The sequence below is a fragment of the Agelaius tricolor genome, unplaced genomic scaffold, assembly GCF_023055355.1.
Source record: "Agelaius tricolor isolate 1412-34295 unplaced genomic scaffold, bAgeTri1.0.p SCAF_3, whole genome shotgun sequence".
Lineage (NCBI taxonomy): Eukaryota > Metazoa > Chordata > Aves > Passeriformes > Icteridae > Agelaius > Agelaius tricolor.
This window is the reverse complement of record NW_027269263.1, coordinates 29102250-29122536: the sequence shown is the minus strand read 5'-3', so window position 1 is coordinate 29122536 and position 20287 is coordinate 29102250. Positions and strand designations below refer to the sequence as shown.

General features: G+C 34.0%; 1 protein-coding gene across 8 annotated transcripts in view; it reads left to right on the top strand.

The window, feature by feature from the left end:
• Positions 1–20287, top strand: part of LRRIQ1 (leucine rich repeats and IQ motif containing 1) — a 103157-nt gene that overhangs the window by 18325 nt on the left and 64545 nt on the right. For all 8 annotated transcript variants that reach the window (XR_011678593.1, XR_011678592.1, XM_071423329.1 and 5 more), the window contains 6 exons: positions 3748–3821; positions 4115–4208; positions 6933–7109; positions 13722–14198; positions 16227–16365; positions 18803–18922. Coding sequence is in view for 6 of the 8 variants with exons in the window: in XM_071423329.1 (XP_071279430.1) it covers positions 3748–3821; positions 4115–4208; positions 6933–7109; positions 13722–14198; positions 16227–16365; positions 18803–18922 (1081 nt within the window). In the remaining 2 variants the exon portion in view is untranslated. The remainder of the gene's footprint in view (positions 1–3747; positions 3822–4114; positions 4209–6932; positions 7110–13721; positions 14199–16226; positions 16366–18802; positions 18923–20287) is intronic.

Below are 20287 nucleotides of genomic sequence, written 5' to 3'. Positions count from 1 at the left end.
GGTTTAAATTGTTTTAAAGCTACAGTCTAACAAGAAACTAAAACAGGTAATGACTAACTCCTTCAAATAGAAAAAAGACAGCTATTTCATCACTGCTGCTTTTATTGAGTGTTTTATTGTGCCTTTTATATACAAACCATATTCTTGATCAATGCACAATTGACCAAAGACAGTGATGAATATCCTCTTGACTTGGTTTCTGCAGAGCTGGGACTATGAAGATCCATGCTCTATTTTATAGCAGCTGAGGACACAACTGTCAAGTTAGTTTAAAAAAGGGACATATTCTTTTTTCTTCTGTTGTGGATAAAGATTTAGCTATAGGAGAAAACAGCCTTTTCCTTGTGTAAAATTAATACATTTTTAATATGTGTTCAGAGTGCATGTGGCATTTATATTTACATGTAATCCCATTTAATTATGCAACCTACTAGTTAATGTCTTTTTCATTTAAAAGTTTTACAGTGAGACACTAAACATGCTGTTCCAGTACCATTTTTGTTCAACTTCCAAATAGACAAAATCCCTCCTAACATTTCTGTTTTAATGTAGTATTAATAAGACAAAATTCTTTTTTTTTTTTGCTATCACTTGCTTTTCACTAAGATAACCTAAGGGAGATAGATAAAAATTTAATATTTACAAAAATGCAGTCATCTGCAAAAGTTCCTTTTTCTTTTGGGAAAATGTTTTGGCCCAAATCAAATTTGTTGTGAACATGTTGCTCCCATGTTTTTGCAGCTAGATGCATATTATTCCTAAAAAGCTTATATTAGAAACGCTAAAAAGTTAGTTCTTTCCTAGCATGCATTGTTCTCTCAATTTAAATATATATGGTATCTGTGTTTTTAACTGAATTTCTCAGATATGAGTTCCTTGCAAGTTCCTTGTTTTGAAAATTTGTCCACTTTTCCAGAATTATCATAACAAATCTAAATGTCATTGGATGTTGAAATAAGTCATTCATGAAAAAAGCTATACCGGCATATAGTGGTTTTCTCCATCCTATCCTTACCACTCTAGATTTTTTAAAATAAATTTCAGTAATTCTTTGCTGGTGATAAGTTTATCTCTAAGTATGTGGCATCATGGAAAATGTACTTGAAGTACTGTCTGCTAGAGTATTCAAGAAGCTAAGTGGCTACCTGACAGATTTCCTATATTCTGTATATTTGCTGCTTATAAATATGGTGACTATTGGAAACTGAACTGCCTTTAATTTAAGGAATGAAAAAGCAATCTGGTCTTTACCTAAAGATCTAGATTATGATAAATTTATTTTAGTTATTTTGCCCTGCTTCCTGCTAACTGCTTATTAACATCAATGATCATTTTTCTGGGGAAAAGCAGTTGCACAGCAGGATTTAGACCATCTTGAGCAGGAGCTGCTATTCATGTTCAGAAACACAATCTTTATTTTCTGTGATGCATTCTTGCAACTATTCTTAAACCTTGTTTTCTGATATAGCCACATAAACTACATAAACTCTATCTCTGACTGTTCTGCTAGTGCCTTAAATGGGAACAGAAAAAGGAAGCTATAGCTTGCTTTTTTGTGAATATCTTTTACTTTTGTGTCTTCTTTGTAATTTATATCTCTCTTATGCCCAGGGCTAATGTGACAAGGTCAAGTAGTATTAAGTTTTCAGTAATGTCCTTTGTCTTTCTGGTTTGAATTTTCTTAAGGAAAAAAATTAACAAAGAATGTCGGTAAAGGGAACGCTATAGAATGACGGAGAAATGTTTTAACTCTCATAATGCCAACGGCAGGCAAGGACAGTCCAGTAGACAATTTCTAATTCACCACGGCTTATGCTGATAAAGATCCAGAGAACTCACTGTAAATAAAAACCCTGCATTATCTTTTGTCCCTTATGCATTTGTTTTCTGAATATATTAATCTATGACTATTCATGAATTTTCGGGTTTAGCAGCCATACTATTAGCCAGTAACATCTATGATTATATTTGCTACGAATATTAAATATACTTATGTATTATTGACTGATGATGAGAAACTAAAGTGCTGAAATTTGTATTACTGTATATACAGATCTACATCTAAGGCTTCATGCTTCATAGAGTCAATACTTGTAATACTTGTTTGATTCCATGGAAAGCTTCTGTACCACGAAGGAAATAGAACTAAGTAGGGTTAGAACCAGGACAACTTTACAATGTAGTTTGAGAAAGAAATGGAAGTACAGTGAGTTGTCTTTGCATCTGTTTCTCTGAATTTACTCTTAAAATGTTATGCTGTCATATAGAAATACTTCTCAACTGAATGTGGAAACTATTTTTTTTTTCCGTTTTAAATTTGGTTGTATTTTCAATGAGATTAAATAATCCACAGACAACATTTAGTTAATAATTAGTGCACCAGAGTAAAATTCAGCTCTGCCTTCCAGTTGTAAAGCCTGTGCTGGAAACACAATGTAGTTGTACCTTTCAGCAACAGACACATTTTTGTCCCTCAATAATTTTGAGTACATTTCATTTTTAGTAGGGTCATATTTCAAAAAGAAAAATTCTGATTTATACCTTTCAAAGGCACTACACTCTCAGAAAATACTACTTTCAGTGAAAATTGGCAGTCAAAAACGGACCACATACAGTGCCATTTCTGTTACCATTCTCCTGTTATGCTAGGGCCTTGCCGTTACAGGGATGAAACATGTCACCTAAACATGTATTTCTTTAAAAAATGTATAGCTGGTGTACCATGTGCTTAAACATTCTAGCTGTAGTTGATAACTGTCATTCTTTGCATCTTGGTTTTTACCTTTTCCTGCCTCTTTCATATTCAACATAAACTAAGATAAACTTTAATCTGAAAGTTAATATTTGGCCATAGCCTGGCAGCTGAACAAACCATTCAACATTCATTCTTGCATCAATGAAAGTTTGTAAGCAAAGAAATAGCACTGAGCCTTAATCCTTTAGTAGTAGCTATAGCACACATCTTACAGTCCCAATCCCTTTGTATAGATGAATGTCAGATCTATTTCTTTACATTTACTCTTCAATACTGCAAACAAGAATTTTGTCCTGTCTGTAGTACTGCAGTCTGCAGCCTGCAGTACTGCTTTGCTGCATTATAGCTCAAGAGAAGCTCTATAATACAAGAAGAGCAATTCCATGACCAATTCCATAACTGTCTCAGTAATCAGCACCTATTTGACACAATCTGACAAGTAGTAAGACAGAGGAAGCACTAAAAATATATTACAGGATAGTGCAGCCTTGACCTGTTGAAAAAGACATCCACAGCAATAGTTATGCTAGTTTTAGGATCTAAGAAGAAATGTGCTGATTGGAAGAGAGAAACAACCTGATAAGGAGTTTGGGCAATTAGAAATGAGGAAAGAGGAATGAAGACAAGCAATTTTTTTTTTTCTCCAGAATCAGGATCTTCTATTAGTACCATTCTAGTTAAGATAAGCCAGCTTACGTGTACATTTTATAAGAATTCAGATATTCAGTACTAAATGCAGGAAACAGAATGAAATATTTATCAGATAAAAAACCATTTATGGGAAAGTATTAAAAACTGAGGTGCTGAGAAAACTAAGAAATATTTTCAGGTTAAAATTTCCATAGTTAGTCCTAGCACCTTGGATAGATAAATGGGCATTTTCTTACATAATTAAGTAAATTGTCATACCTGCAAAAGATTCTGGTGCCTTTCTGTTTATGAAGTGCTGTTTAAATTTAATTTTTAAAATATCTTTTCTTTTTTGTTCTTAGATTAACTGACCTTGTGCCTTTAAATTCATTTGTATTTTTGGAAAAGCTAGATATCAAAAATAACTGCTTGTCGGGTAAGTTGTCTTAAACAAAAAGAAATCCATTCAAATAAGAACTTCTTAGTTGAATTATAAACTGATTTGAATGTGACTGTCCTATGTATTTATAAGACACATTTATGTGTAAAATATACAAATATTTTCCAAACATGAATGTTATAGATCATAATTAAAATTATACTGTATAGATAGCAGTCTTGCTTTTAGGACTGCATGATGTTGGTACATTTTACATTCATGCAAGAATTTATGGGAAATAAGGTGATCTGCATTCAGACATATTTCGGTTTCTTTCTGCTATACTACAGATCTTAAAGATGTCCATACATGGTTTAGTGGCTGCAATAAACTAAAGGAGTTGTCATTGAGTGGGAATCCTCTTCTCCAAGAAAAGAACTGGAGGTAAGAAAAATACTTTAATTTGCTAAATCAAAAAATCAAAACCAGACAACAGATGGTTGTATGTACCTTAGTTAAATAGTAGAAGCACTCCCACATATTGTCTGAAGAGTCTCGCTGCTGTGATAGGCTCACATTGCACATAGCTAGTGAAGGGATAGTGTCTGTTAGAATAAAAAGTCAGGATGAATGTTTGATTTTTCCTTAGTAGTTGAAAATTCACCTTTTTTATGCTTCTTCAAATTCCTTATCTCTACATCAAAAAATGTATAGCCCTTATAATTATGAAAGAGATGTAAAAGTAATGCTGTTATTTGCTCTTCATTATTGCCTGGAATCATGATCCAAAAAGTTAAAGAGCTAGTCCTACAGACTGATATGTCTCTGTATAAAAATGAGTAAGGTAGAAAAGAAACCTGACATACCAAATGATATGCAGTTTCCATGATTCCTGAAATGAGTAGTTATATAGCTTCGTAAACCATAGGAGTAAAATTGCAAATTAATAGGTTTTTTGTATTATAATTAATTAATATTAATATTAAAAATTAATAATTTTTTGCATATTAGACATGGTACTTGAGGTGTGTCCTCACTAGTGCCAAATGCAGGGATATGATCACTGCCCTGGTCCTGCTGGCCACACTAAAACCTAAAAAACCAAAACCACCCTTACATTCGCATATTCCATTTGAAGATTTTTGTACAAATTTAGGATTACTAATTAAAAGAAAAACTCAACTATTTCAAACTTTTAGTTAGAAATGTTTGAGTACTTTAAAAGATAGCTGTGCAAGTACATTCTTGATGGGTTTGTTTAATTTTTTAATGAACAGACTTATTTGAACCCTATGGTTCCTGCAGGTAATTTCATTCATAAAATTCTGTGACTGTGACAATGTTTTAAATTTCCATTTCTATTGTTTGAATTCCCACTCTTTTACAAAACTAAGTCCTATTTCACTTGTAACCTAGAGGGAAAAGCTCTCTGAATTTCAATTTAGCTATGAGAACTGACACTTTTGGTTGCTTAAACCAATAGACCTTTTATGATTAGACAGGAGATTAATTTGTCTAAAGGATTTAAAGCAGGGGATACTATGAAATATGGATTTGCTGAATACAGCATTGACTGTAACTTCAGACAATATGTTCCAGTGAACTTTACATAACCCCTTGATACCAACAAAGGAATTAGTTGTAAAATTTCCCAATCGCTTTCATACTTTCATGTCCAGCCAGTGATAACACCAACAAAAGTGAAGTAGTAAGAAATCTCTTTCTGAAAATTAAACCCTGAGATCAATCTGAGCACTCCTAGGGGAATGTTTTTCAATGCTGTAATGATTAATAGAGCCTCTTAAGTGACAGAATATTCACCAGGAAGTTTTCACTAAATGAAATATTGACTCAACCCTTCACCAGGAGAAATCCAGATGGAAAAATGAGTGTTGAGATCCCACAGCTCTAAGAGACAAAACTTCCATCACTGATGAACTTTGATATGTCACTGTTTTGGTGTATTGCTATTCAACATCAGCTTTGGTAATTTCTCTCTACATGTTCAGGAACTGTTGATCTAAATCCATAATTTTATTCCAGATGTACTTGAGATGGTCTTAGCCTTCATTAATGGGCAGCAGAGAAGGAAAGTTTTCTATTAGCAAAAACTGATATTCTATTCTGTTATTTGGAATATTATAACTTTCTCTGTTTTTAAACTTAGATTTTCTGTGATTTTAAACTTAGTGTATGTTGTCTGAGCTCAGTAGTAATCCTTTACCTTCACAGGGAATGATCAGGGAGTTCCAAAATTTTGAAAACAATACTATCTTTTTCAGTAATAGGGGGATTTACAGCCTACAATTAGTATTCTTTCAAGAGTTCGTGTTACTTTAAACTGAGTTAAGGAAAATATTGAGAGTTGATATAATTTTACAGTCTTCAAACTTTCAACAACTTCGGTCTGGTACAAGAAATAAGTGAAACAAGATTGCAGTACCAGCTTACATCTCCCGGTAACATAAACAAAACCTCACTGATGATTCATTTTTAATTTTTTTTTTAAGTTTTTCATACATATTTTTTGTTACATCAGTAGCCACAGCTGTCATTTTTATATCAAGGAAATTTCATCTTTGCTCTCATTCCTTTCCCTGACCCAAATTCAGTTTGGTTTTTTTTCCTGTCAGGCACACTGAATAGCATGTCAATATATGTATATGTGAATGATAAAGGGAGTAGAATTAGCAAGGTTTAGTATTTTGTGCAGTTTTAAAATTTAAGTTCTGTGATGTGTCAACAAAATCAGACTGTATCTTTATCCTATGATTTAGTTTGGTGTGTTGCCAGCTAATCAAATGAATTACAGGTACCTATGCACAAATGTGTCAGATTTTCCCATTAAGGTTTATGTAGGTAAAATTTTGGCTCTAGTGATTTGAGATTGGTGCCATTGACTTTCTTGGTGTCAGTATTTCAGCAGTGTTCATTATACCAATGAAGTATTAAGAATGCTATGTTCTGTGTTTTATTCTTTATATTATTCTTTAGTTTAAGTATAAATTCTTAGTTAATATGTTAACATATGAAATAAGGACAAATACATGCAAACATTTAGAGGACTGTCTTCATATTCTGTATTTGTTATTATGATTTTTATCAACAAAATGGGTGTTTTAGCATAAGAATTTTTTCAAAAATCTAATTAATATTTTTTTTCCTAAGGTCTTCCATGTTGGAGGTCCTTCCTAATTTACAGTTGCTTGATGGTGAAATCTTAACCCATCATACTTTACCCACAACTGAAAAAGTCAAAGCATCAGAACTGGGAGCTTTTCTGGAACTTTGTCAAGTTCAAATTGAAGAAAATACTCAACTGAAAAAAAAGGCTGCTGAATTGGAGTACGTATTTATGTGAATATAAATTGCATTCAGAGACATTTCTTTATGTATTGTTACTGAAGTTCTTGTTGGTGTATGAATTTTACTTAGGGTTTTTTGCCTAGAAATGTAATAACATAAGAAAGAGATTAGAATAATTGACTTTAGAGCAAAATTTGTTTTAGACAGATATTAAATTATGAGAGCCTTGAGTTTTGTTTGTCTAAATTTGAGAAAAGAGGTGGATCAAAATCTGCAGTAACTAGTAGTTGCATGAATTCATACACGCAACATAGTACAGTGCTATGCAGGAATTGTAGCTTAAATCCTGAAAGCTGAATAATCATATTAACATGATTTCCAAATTTAACTTAATCAAGTCTAATTTGGCTGTTGGTACAATATGCTCTATTTTTATTTTTGTATTTGTTTTCCATGTGTTATTCACATTATTTATTTGCAATTATTTAGAAATAATTGCAAAAGATTTGACTTCTTTTCTCTTAAGGTAGATGGATCTGTTTACAGGTGTTTAATTTTGTCATACTTGCTACCTTTATCACTTGTTACCATGGTTGGTTATCCAGTAACTTCAGTTTAGACCATGCAGGTGGTAGTTTATCGCTTACGCATGCTGTGTTTTAATTTTTTGTAGTATCTAAATATCTCAAACTTCTCATTTCTGGACTTGGTAATATTGCATGGTTAGTTTCTTTCATAGTTCCTTTTCATTTGCTAGAAGGTTCACAAAATCCTTATAGTCCTTTGAATATCCAACTTATGTTTTAATTTTTGGAAAAGTAGTTTTCTTGATTCTGCCAGGTACTGAACATTAGCCCAGAGCAGGTGAAGCACATGCTGTTTTACATTGCTTTGTTTTAAACCTTGCCTTGCATATTTTGGTGGTTCAGGAAAAGTATGCACTTTTTTTTCAGAATCTGGCTATTTTGTGTTTGCGTGTAAGCCTGTATATTCATGGTATCTTGTTATAAGCTAGCAGTTTATTACATTGTGGTATTAGTGCAGCTTTTACTAAGCTGCAATAAAATATTCATAGCTCAGAATCAGATTAACTTGAAAAGAGGTTTGTATTAAGAATTAGATTGAAATTAGTTGGGAGAAATTATATAGTGCATTTTTCTATGACAGATGTAATGTGTAAGTGGCTCCTAAAAGTCATATGTTTCTCCATTAAACCAATGAGATATGTCTCCTCCACTTCTGTGATTTTTGGCTTCTGGCTTGTAGGTGGGAAGCTGATATTTCCTAATCTATTTACCATCCTGAAATGGTGTTCTCTCCTTCCTTTTTTATAAAAGAAAATAAAGCTCTCCTTTTCTATGACTGAGAAAATTTTTCCATGTCTGATATTTAGACATTTAATCATTATCCTTTTGCAGGAAAAAAAAAGTTTATAATTAGGATATGACTTGTGAGCAAACTGTAGTAAAATCTAAGGACCTAAGTTTCATATACATTTCTGCAGAATGGTACAAAATGAGAGGGAAAAATAATATTCCTAAAATTTAATTTTTTTTATTCTACTTGAATGAACATAAGAAAAATAAGAAACATGTTGGGTTGTCAGGCTAAGACCATCCATTAATTATGAATAGTATGTGGCTCACACTCCTTTGAGGAAGCTGACTTGTACTTCTAACATCTTTTATCAAAGGCTGGGAGCAGGAGATGGAGTGCGCACTTACTGCGCTTGCAGACCGCAACTCTTCAAAGGCAATTGTTGAGGGCAGGGCTACCAGTCAGACACAGGCAAGGCGGGAGGACAGGTCACCAGGAACCTTGTAAATTCAACAAGGACAAGTGCACAGTGCTTTACCTAGGAAGGAGGTAAAGAAAGGAGGCCTTCTGCCAACTCCCAGGCAGAGTGGAAGAAAGAAAGCCTTGAGTCTGTCCAAGCACTGTTCAGCAAAACATTAGTGTTTTATCAATACAGTTTTGGTCACAAATCTAAACAACAGCATTATATGGGCAACTGTAATGGGAATTAATTAATTCCAGCAAGAGACAGTACAATTTGGCATAAGGAAAAGCCTTTTTAGGGTGGGACAGTGATGAATTGCAATAGGCTGCCCAGAGTGGTTGTGCAGTCTTGTCCTTGGAGTTTTCCAAGACCTGACTGGATGAAAACCTGAGCAGCCTCGTCTGCTTTGAGAGCTAACTCAGCTTTGAAGTAGAAGGTTGAACCAGAGACCTGAACTGGAGGTTCCTTCAATTGAGAATTTTTCTATTACTCTATGTAAATTTTCAAAGAGAAGTATTTGAAAGAACCTGCAGATGTCTGAGAAGAGCAGCAGTGGAAAGAGGTGATTATGTAAACATCTCTTCTTTCCTGAATGTACGGTTTGGGTGGAGGGAGGGCAGGGAGTGCAGAGCAGGCAGGGTTGTGGATTTTTTAAGCTTTTGAGAATTCATTTGTGATCTTGTAAATCCCTAAATGTGACATGATTGAAGCATCTTGCATCAAATTTGGTCTTAAAATTAATTTCTTGTGTGTTAAAGCCCTCTATCTTTCATTTTGACTGAAGTAAAATTTATGGATGACTTGAAAACCATTGCAAACTGCAGCTCATAAAAGGAACTCTAAACAACTTGTTTGTATGTAAGCCATAGTGGCATAGCTATTACATGTACATATTGCAATACTTTGACTGAATTAATGTGACATTGCTAAACAGCAGGCCAACAACAGAGCAAACTTCTGTCTGTTTCACATCTTGCTAAGTTATGAGCCCCTGTAGGTGCGACCTCAAGTATGTAAGCTGCCAGAAGTAATCATGGCTTGCTTCCCTAATCTGTTTCATACACCAATGCTGCCCAGTTAAATTCTCTGTGCTGTTTCTTCCCAAAACTTCTCTGTTGTTGCCATGTTTAAGAATAAAACTGACTTCAAAATTTAATTTCTCTATTACATGATATTTTTTCTGTCACATAACCTTTTGACAACTTGTAATAAATAATCATGTACAAAAATATGATACCTCTGCTGCAGCAATTTGTTTTCGACCATCAGATGTGCAGTTGTCTGGCTAGTGGAACTTGAACTTTAAAAGTACTGTATGTATTTTACAGTGAAAATGACAGAAATTGCATAAATGGTGTTGTCAACAGTGACCTGTTTCATGTTTGTAGGGGACTTTGGTAAACTGCAGTTGAAAATCAGTAATGATGCTTGTAGGAGTTTCCCTGAAGATATTAGATTTTACCCCACATTATTGCAAACAAAAGCTCACATAAATTGAGGTGCACTATTTGAATATTCCATGTATTATAATTCTGAAAGTCACAGTAGGGGAAACATGATATTAAGCAAGGTTTTAACTAGCACACACTAGCATAAGAAGGGGTAGAATATTAATTATTTAACCACAAGGGCCAGGAGAAAACTGCCATTCCTGATCAGAGCTGGCTTCTTTTTCCCAAGCCTGTCATTTTTGCCTCTGAGAGATTTGTTCTGCTGACTTTTCCAGATTTACTGTCTCACTCTGAGCGATTATACTGTTTGAATAACCAGGCAGACACTGCAGGTGTGATTGCAGTAGAAAATTCTATACATATGTGTCAGCTCTACAAGCAAGCCTCTGCCACCACTTTAAATTTCATAAATAGCAACGTTTTGGCTGATTTAAACTTCACTGGAAGGCCTTTAGCATAAATAATTTGTCCTTTTCTGTAGCTGTTAAGTCAGCCTGTGCATGGATCCTTACACATCCTAGGTGCAACCAGTGAGCCTTATTCTTTCCCTTCTGTCCTCCTCCATTGCCAAACACTGCCTGGGAATTGAGCAGGTTTTGGTGTAAATTAACCAGGATAGTGATGGATAGTCTTTATGAACTGGTAGAGAATTGAAGTTGTAACAGTCCTTAATAAATGCCTGACTTAAACTTCCAAATAGATTAAAATCTGATTCTAATGCTGTTCTTTCCTCTAAGTCATGTAAAATGCTAGCACAAATAGAGAGGTATCTGGTAAAAAAACCCCAAACAAATAGCTACAAGTAGTTTTTTGCTCTTTGTGGGATTTTTTGTGAAAATAATATCTTGGACTTTAGTATCAGGGCCGCTAGTTTAGCACATTTGTACAGTACTGCAAGATTCAACCCTTGCTCTTCTGGCTTATTACCCCTTTCTCCCACTGAAAAAGCAATGGTTATGCTTTGTGGTTATGCTAAAATTTGCATATGGCATAAATCACTTTCACTTGTTATGATCAAAATAAAGCCTGGCAGCAACTGAACTTGAAGGAATGTGCTGGTCAAAACTGAAAGCCATAAAAATTTTGCTGTTGCAAGGCTACCATATTTATCTATATTTCATTGCATACTAAGCAGCCAGACACTGTGAATACTGGTGCTTCCATAGGATAATTCCATTTCTTGTTTTGTCTGGATGACAATTTATGCTTAAAACCTTGGTCAGATCTTAACCAAGAAGCAATCCCAGGTTAAGTGTGACCAATAACAGTGAAAAAGGTCCAAGGTGGTGCTCAGGCCCCATCATGATCTTTGGTGCACTGGAGCTTTACCTTGGCAGGAGAACCTCAAACACAACACAACACTTCACATCAGTCTTTGAGATATCACTTCAGTCTCCCTGTAGTTTCTTCAAACTTAAACCAATATGACTGAAAAAGCTAAACTGAAAAGCTACTGATACAGAGGGTGGCCTAAAAGTCCTGCAAAACCAAAGTATAGTTGTGGATTGCCAGGGAAGGTGAGGGAGAGGGTACATGCCCACAGAGACAAGATGGTATTTTGCACCCACTGCTTGGAAAAACTGCCCAAAAAGCAGCCTCTATAAAAAAAACCTAACACATGATCCCTGGTGACCACAAAATCATTCCCTGCCTCAATTTTCATTTCCTCAATCCCTCTATTTCTGCTTGACATATTCATAGCCACTGGAAGGGTGAAACAGGTGTTTGAGATACCCCTGCACCTGTCAAAGGAGAAGATTCACTGTAAGAGTGGTTTGTTTCTCTTTTTTTCTGTTTTTCTTTTTGACAATGAACAATGATACTCAGGATATGGTTTTCAGAGGAATTTTTTTTGCTCAATATATAAAACATTCTGGGGTTTTCTGCAATATTTTAATTTTTATAAACAAACCAACAAAATAAAGCAAATGAAAGGGAAAAGAAAAACAGGTGGGAATGGATTTTTTCCATTTTTCCTTTTTTTTTGTCTTCTCACCATATGTAGAAATTTGGTAATGATCTTGTACCAGACTTTTTTTTTAGTACTTTAACTAATGTAATATATTTAACTAAAGAATTTAATTAATGCTTTGACTATTTTCTTTTAAATTAATCTTTATTCTTACTAGGTAGCATGTTAGATCCTTAAACAAATTTATAGATTGGTTTAAATATTTTTAGGACTTGTAAATGTGGAATTAACAGGAGTAGGAATAATATTTTGTAGTGGACAATCAAGTGTACACAGTGAATTGTGTGCTTAAGCTGTGTGGATCAATTTACCCATTCAGATTTTGTGCAATAGCACTGAAATTGCACTAGCTGTGGAAGAGTTGGAATCCTTTTTACTCTTATAGGGTCTGATTGATTATGTTCTTAAAAACTTCACTTATGTTCTTAGTTGAACTTCCCTGAGGATATAATTAGAATAGTAAAAAGTCCCCAGAACTTTATAAAAATTTCACCTTTCCTGTATGATGAACAGGAAGGAAATTTCTGTTATTCTAACTATAATTTTAGGGCTTAATTTTTCCAGACTAACAAGAAAATTGATCTTATTTCTACTTTTTCTCTTGGATTGCTGACCTAGAATTGACTTTGTACTCTTCTGAAATTAACACCAGATTACAGATCTCTGCATCTATCTACACAATCAAAGAAAAATGTTTTCATGATCCTGGAAGTACCTGCTACCTAATAAAATGAACAAACACCATCCAAAGCACAGACAGCCGTCTGAATCTGTAACAATTAGTTCATATTTGCTCTTACTTATCCTCATCATTTAGACAGTGTAACACAAAGAACTAATGAGAGCCAGACTTCTTAGATTACTGTTGCTTTAGTCTAGCACGTTGCCTTATATTGAAAAAAAGATCTGTACTTTAAAGTTTGTCTTCTTGAATTTTCTTTAGACATTGTAGTTTCTTGGTTTGAATCTAAGTTTGGAGTTTGTTGCTTTAGTTCTTATCTAAATTTTAAAATTACTGTTATTTTTATATGAGTTTTTATAGTTGTCAGGTAGGATTGGATTGTTAAGGCAAAATTGCTTCAAACCTTCCAAAAATTTGGGCTTCGTGTGCTCAAACAGTGCCCCACTAACTGCACAGAAAGTTAATAGTGAAATGCATGGTGCAATGGCTATTTTAAAAAGACTGAACACTTTCTCTTTTAGGAAACTCTAAGTAAAATAAGAAATATGTGTGATTATAGTTTAAATATGACCAAAATAAGATAAAATCTGTTAAGATTCGTAATTACTGAAACTGGATTTCCAATTGCAGTAATTGCTATTTGCTGTAAGAATATGGAAACATGTAAGAATACTTGAAAATACAAGCTATTTTAGAAATAATAGAGGTGGTTTTTTTTTTTAAAGCATTCTAACAGACATGTCAATTTTTTTTTTCTTTTTTTCAGAATTACCTCTTCTGTTGATTCTGTGCTGGGACAATGCTGGTATTTCAATCAGTTGATGAAACTTAGTATTAAACATCGATATGTACATGAGTATGGTGAACTAAACATTAATGACAGAGATGGCCCAGAAGCACTTCAAAATCATTTAAAGCAAACATCCACTGGCTGCCTACAGGAGAATAACCTCTTTATCATGGGTGTGACAGAAAATAAACAGGTCTTGTTGGATCCTTCCAAAAGATGGATTACTACTGGTGATATTCAGGCCACATTCATTAACTCCTCCTTACCTGTGCATCAGAAGGAAAATAGAGGAGATCAGAGAGTGAAGCAGAAGAGCACTGAATCTTGTATTAATTACAGTGGAGAGAGCAAAGGCAACAATAACATGTCAGACCAACTCACATTGCAACAGTCAGTGATAGTAGCAAGCGATTTGGGAAGAAATCTCCAGCACTTTGGGATTGGTACAGAGAGGTAAGACAGATGTCAGGTTGCTTTCAAATCGATTATGTAGATAGACAAGAGAAGTGAGGATTTTTTGTTTAAAACAGAGGCACAGACCTTGTAAGATAATCTATTTAAGCTTATTAGACAATAAAGAGTTATAGTCACGTGTTGCACACTAGACTTCCATATTAACAATTAAGAATCCTTTGTAGTGTTCTCCCAGTTGGTATATTAGGATATAGATGTTTTTGTACGTCAAATAACGTTAAGACACCAGCTCAATGACACATACAGAATCGGGAGTGCAAAAGACAAATGTTTTGCAGAAACTTTGGAGGAGGTTAAGTAGAATCTAGTGTAAGGTTTTTTGCCAAAATTAGTCATTAGACATTCAAGATTAATTTGTGTAAACTTTACAGTCAGTACCATTTAGAAGGCAAGAAGAAAAATTGCTTAAATCTAGCATCCTAATCTCTTGATTTTGGCCAGTCTTCTGGTGTTGTGATGACTGAAGAGCTAATGGCCTGCCCTGATTTTGGTACTTCTCCAACATGCCTTAACCTTCTTATTCAAAGTAGAGGCAGGGGTGAGAGGCCAGTTCAACTTGTTATGTGTCTCTAGATTTTCTCCTGCATGAAACAGACTGGTTTGTTACCTCTTTGGAATGTGTTTGCTGCTGATTTGTGTTGTTCTGGATGTACAGACAAGGGAAACAGAAGCTGTTTTTTTGCACCAAATCTTCAAGAACTGAATTAAAATTTCATAAGAATTCAGTTTCAAAAGCAGGTATCTTGAGAACAGTATGAAAAGCAAGCATGGCCGGTGTGCTTCTTTGAGCTGTTTAGGCTTATGGTAAATAGGAAGCTGCTTAGTAGGTACTTAAGACACTAATAATTTGTCATAAAATTTATGATTAAGGAAGACTATGCAACTCATTATCACCTCTCAGCAAGCTGAAACCAAGAATACATTAGTCTATTGCATGAGATGAATACTTCAAAAATTTTTTGAAATAGTTAATTTAGTTTTTTGTCAATGTTTCGAATGGATTCTGTAAGTGGTTTTTGGAGAGTTCTCTTCAAAACAGAATGCAAACCATTTTTTGTATTTGTCTTGACCTCTGAAGCGTGATTTTTTTTTTCTGACTAGTAGTCCTCTATTTAAATAGATGCACTACACAAGGAAAGGACTTATGTAAAGATTGGAAATGTAGATGTCTTTTCTTTAATACACTATCCAATTGAAATGAGTATGTTGTGGAGAAAAGAATTCCATGATAGTAAAGGTAGTAAAGTCTTAATGCAGAGCTGACATTATACTTTTTCTCCAATGGTACGAATTGGTTGAACATATATTTCGAAACTGGAATCACTGAACAGATCTAAGTAGTCTGTATTTATTTCCTGTTAAAAAATGAAAAAATTAGAAAATTTACACATATAACCAGTGGTCAGAAGTCTTAATGGGTAAAAGCAGGCAAAAGATGAAATTGCACTCTCTGTTTTTCCTGTCTGCTCCATTGAAAATACCTGCCTCATTCAGTTTTCAGTATTTATTCCTCTTTCATGCTTGGCGGGTTTTTTTGGGGGGGGGGTTTGTTTGGTTGGTTTGGTTTGGCTTTTGGGGTTTGTTTTTTTTTGTTTTGTTTTGGTTGGGGTTTTTTTTTTTGGTTTTGGTTTTTTTTTTTTTTTTTGGTATGTTCAGTGGAAATAAGGAGACCCCTCCAATAGTTTATTCAGTCATTGTTACACCACTTTTGCTCCTAATTCTTCCTTTGAAGACTCTTCCTTTACTGTGATTATTCATGGAATAGAGCCCAGTGGAGATTAGTCCTAAGATAATTGGATTCAGAAGTTATGTGATGTGAATATCCTCCAGTGAGCATATATATCACATCTTGATTGTAGTTTCTTGTTTAGTAGCACAACTTTTCATTTGTCTCAAAGCACAGTGCTATGTTTTATGGTTGAAGTTTGGCAGATATGATAATACAGTTGTAATACAGTTGTATTGGTGAGGCTATGTGAGTCATAAATGTATTTATTTCTCCATGAGCCTACATATGGAAGCATCCTTGATCCAGTCCTTTTGGCAGCAGTACCATGCTCAGAGGAAAAATGACTGCAATAAAACAGAGAACCATCAGTTTGTAGAAGCTTTGAGACAGAAACATGAAGCCGCCACAGTAATCCAGGTTGGTTTATAGTATTTTCTTATTTTGCAAGTTTAATAATAACAAAAAAAAAAAAAACAAACTTCCTAGTTTTATGTCATTTTCATCTTCTATCTGTTCTTGCTTATTATCTTATTAAGTTTCATAATTAAACATTTTTGCTTTATTTAAGCAGCATAACCTTAGTGTTTCTAAAACAGATACTACTTTACAAAAAGCTTTATAGAAACATATTTTCCTTTATAGAAAAATATTTTCCCTTTTTTCACCAAATATTTCCCTGAATTATTTTTACTTGATATAATTCTTAATATTATGCTTAGGAGATACTGTGCCCATGTTCTTACTGGGGCCTGTGTATGCTATGAAACTGATGGATGCTGTGTAACCCATGTTGTGTCTGTTATCTATGTGACTAAATAATATTCCTGTCTCTTCTATCCTACCTATCCATTTCTTTCCTTCTCTTCCCAACTCCAAAACTCAGGATTGCTTTATCCATATTGTCCTTGGGAACAGACCATGGCCTAGGCTGTTCTGTGGTAGATACTGAGCTTATAACAGTTAAACAGAATGGGTAACTATGGGCAAGGGTTGAAGTCCACACCTTGACTCTCTTTAGTTTGGTAACCAGAATTTGCTTGCCAAGTTGACAAGGTTCATGGGGTTATTTCCTACATTTTGAAACAAGTCAACTTAGTCAGTTGCATATTTCAAGTTAACTTGGAAACATTCCATAGATTAGGTCTTATATACAAATTTCAAAAGTGACAAAGTGATTTAGAGGCAAAAATTTGTTATTGGAGTATAATGTGTAACTAGCATATTAACAATTGATTCCATAAACTTAATCCATTTTTGAACTTACCTATGTATTTGACCTCTACTATATTTAAAGTGGTGCATTTAACAAATCTATATAGTGATTAGTATGTGCTTCCTTTCATTTGTTTCAAACATGGCAATTCCCAAAGAGAGTATGAAAATAAAAGTGATCTATTATTTATCTTCTGTGCATATTACAGATTCTTATATCTCTCATACATACATCCTTACATGCACCTTTTGTAAATAAAATTTTCATCTGTTTAGTCTCTTTTCACATTTCTCTGTAGTTCTCTTTATCCTTTTTGTTCCTCTCTGAACCTTTGCCACGATCTGTTACAATCTTTTTTAAAGAAGCAACAAGAACTGAATTCCATAGACAGATATAGAATGAATTTGTACAGTAAGTTTTTATTTTGTTTCTTAAAAACTACTACATGTAATTTTTCTTTGATCATGACTGAACACTGACTTGGTGCTTTCATAGATCTCTGTTAGCAGCTACCTCACAATTTAGCTTTCTGCATGTATCATTAGGATTGCTTTTCTCCTTTGAATCTGTAAAAGATAATTGCCTTTGTTGAATGAAATATATTTGTCATTTGATCACTCCATAATATCAGGACATTTTATCTAGATGCTTATAAAGGTCTGTAGAAAAATAACAACAATGAAATTATAAGACAGCAGTTCTAAAACTTTTAATAATTTTATAATTATCAGGAAATATGTGTGTAAAATAGTAAAATTTTCAATATTTTATGGGGTTAGACAGACTTTTTCTAAAAATTAATAATCTAAATGTTAAACCAGATTATGAGATTTACCCTTCCTATTTCAGTGCCTTCATTGCAGAGCCATTAAAAGTGTACAACACCACTTCTTTTATGACAGTGAGATTATTTTGCATGGTGTTTTAAACACTTGGGGCATCTTGAATTCTAATGATGTCAAATACTGATTTCGGGGGAAGTTGCCATCTTGTGTGCAGTTTTCTTAATTCCATCTATCTCATTGTGATCTCTGAAGTGTTTTTGCTGGACATGATCCTGTGCTTGTCCTGTGTTCCTTACACCCTTCCTAGTTTTCTAGCACTTCAATTCCTAATGTGCTCCTTTTTCTTAGATGTGATTATGCTTAGTGGTAATATTTTTTTTAAGTAAAGATCTTAGACAGTTAAGAGAGAGTAACTGACCTGGGTCAATTATATGAGACGTCTCATGTAATTGCTACTTGTAAACCATAGGACATTTAGTACATCTGTATTTTTATTCCCAGTAATTTGATTGTTGGCACTCAGGTTTTTCTTGTGTAGGCTTTCCTTTCAGTTTTTAATAGTCCCTGAAGGAATTGTCATATAATTAATTAGTTGACCCAGGTTTATAGTTGAAGGAGTTGCAGGATTCCTTTCTGCTTACTTGTGGAGAGCCTCTTGAGTACTCTAAGCTTTAGACATATGCTGGCATTTAATTTGTCTTGTAGTTTTAAATGTCACATAAAGTTCAAAAAACAGATCATTGAGCTATTAAACAAAGGCCCAAGATGTTTTATCTTCCTAATGGGATAACATAGAGAATCTGGATTTGGGTTTGATCTATGGCTATGTATAACATGCTCTAAATTTTTTGTTTAGGCATTTTGGAAGGGTTGTCTTTTGAGAAAGAAACTGGCCAGTGCTCTTGCAGATGTTAAAAGTGATGAATTGGAAGATGAATATGAAGAAATTAATGTGGATGCTTTCACCTTTTCTGAAGTAAGCACAGTAATTAGCATAAAGTTTTCACTATTCTTCTTAAGTAATCATGTGGGTATTGGAAATAAAAAATATGGAAAGCACTACCAAGGGTAGAATTAACACACTGGGTGTCCAGAAATAAAGAAGCATTTCTTATTTATAGGTGATTTAAATTTATTTGTCTTGGATTAACTGCTTCCTGCTCTTTGAGATGCTCTGGTACTTACTCTGCTATTAATGTCACACCCACTGTAGAATGCCTTATATTTTTACAGCTGAAGGGCAATCAAATGAGAATAAGGAAACAGTTCCTTTTGTTCCAAAATGTTTATCTTTTTAGTACTTCATAACAAATTATAATTTCAGTAATATTTTAATGTGTATTTTGTTCATTTTCATGATAGAATGAGATCAATTTAGAAAATAACTGCAACGTTGAATATCAGCTATAATCCAGTAAAAAGAACAAATTCCCAAAGCAAAAGGTGAAACAGGCTTATTATCTTATCTGTACTGTGCTAAAGAGATCAGAGGTTTAAATACAGTAATAAATTAAGGTATGGTTAAGTCAGAAAAAAAAACCAAAAAACCAAACCACACATTAGGAGCTCTGTTATGCCAAATAACCAGAAATTATTACTAGTTATTTTTACAAGTTATATAGAGCTAGAAATGCTCTTTCAGTTTCAGAAGGATTGAAATTGGATGAGAAGCTTCCATTCTAAAAAATAAAAGTGGGCTCCAAAGGAATTTGAGGAATAACATACCATTCAAAACTGAATTTAGCTATACTTAGGTAAAAAGTAAAAAATGTCTATGGGATCAATATTGCCGTTCAGTAAACAAGAAGAAGAATCTTTAAAGAAATATTTTCTTTATAGCCTCAAAAGACAATCTATATGGGAAGTTCTAGACACAGTATGCATATTATTTAGTAAGGCAGCTGTTGATGAGTCAACTATGTACATGTCTGGAGAACTGCTTTCTCTAATTGCTCACATTCATTGGCTACATTTTTTTTTTTTACTGGTTTCAGGTAAAGCAAAGAAAGCTAGCAGCAATGTGGCCTTTTGAGACCTAAGAGGATATAACTAAGATTTTTTTCATGAACCCTTGTCTCTGAATGTGCTTATTCAGGTGGTGTGTCTTTGCAAGAGCCATTTGTCAATATTCCACTGTAATGTTGCAGAGGAGATTGATGCAATAGCCCTGCTACTGGCAGGACTAGGTCCCATTTATAATTAGATGTTTGTATGGATCATGGAGTCATGAAATCAAGTATGCTGTTGGTTGGTGCAGTGCAGTTTACAGTTGACCAGTCTTTGGTCATCTGATACCAGGAGGCTTCTTTTACCAACTCCTCCCCATAGAAAATAGCTGGGC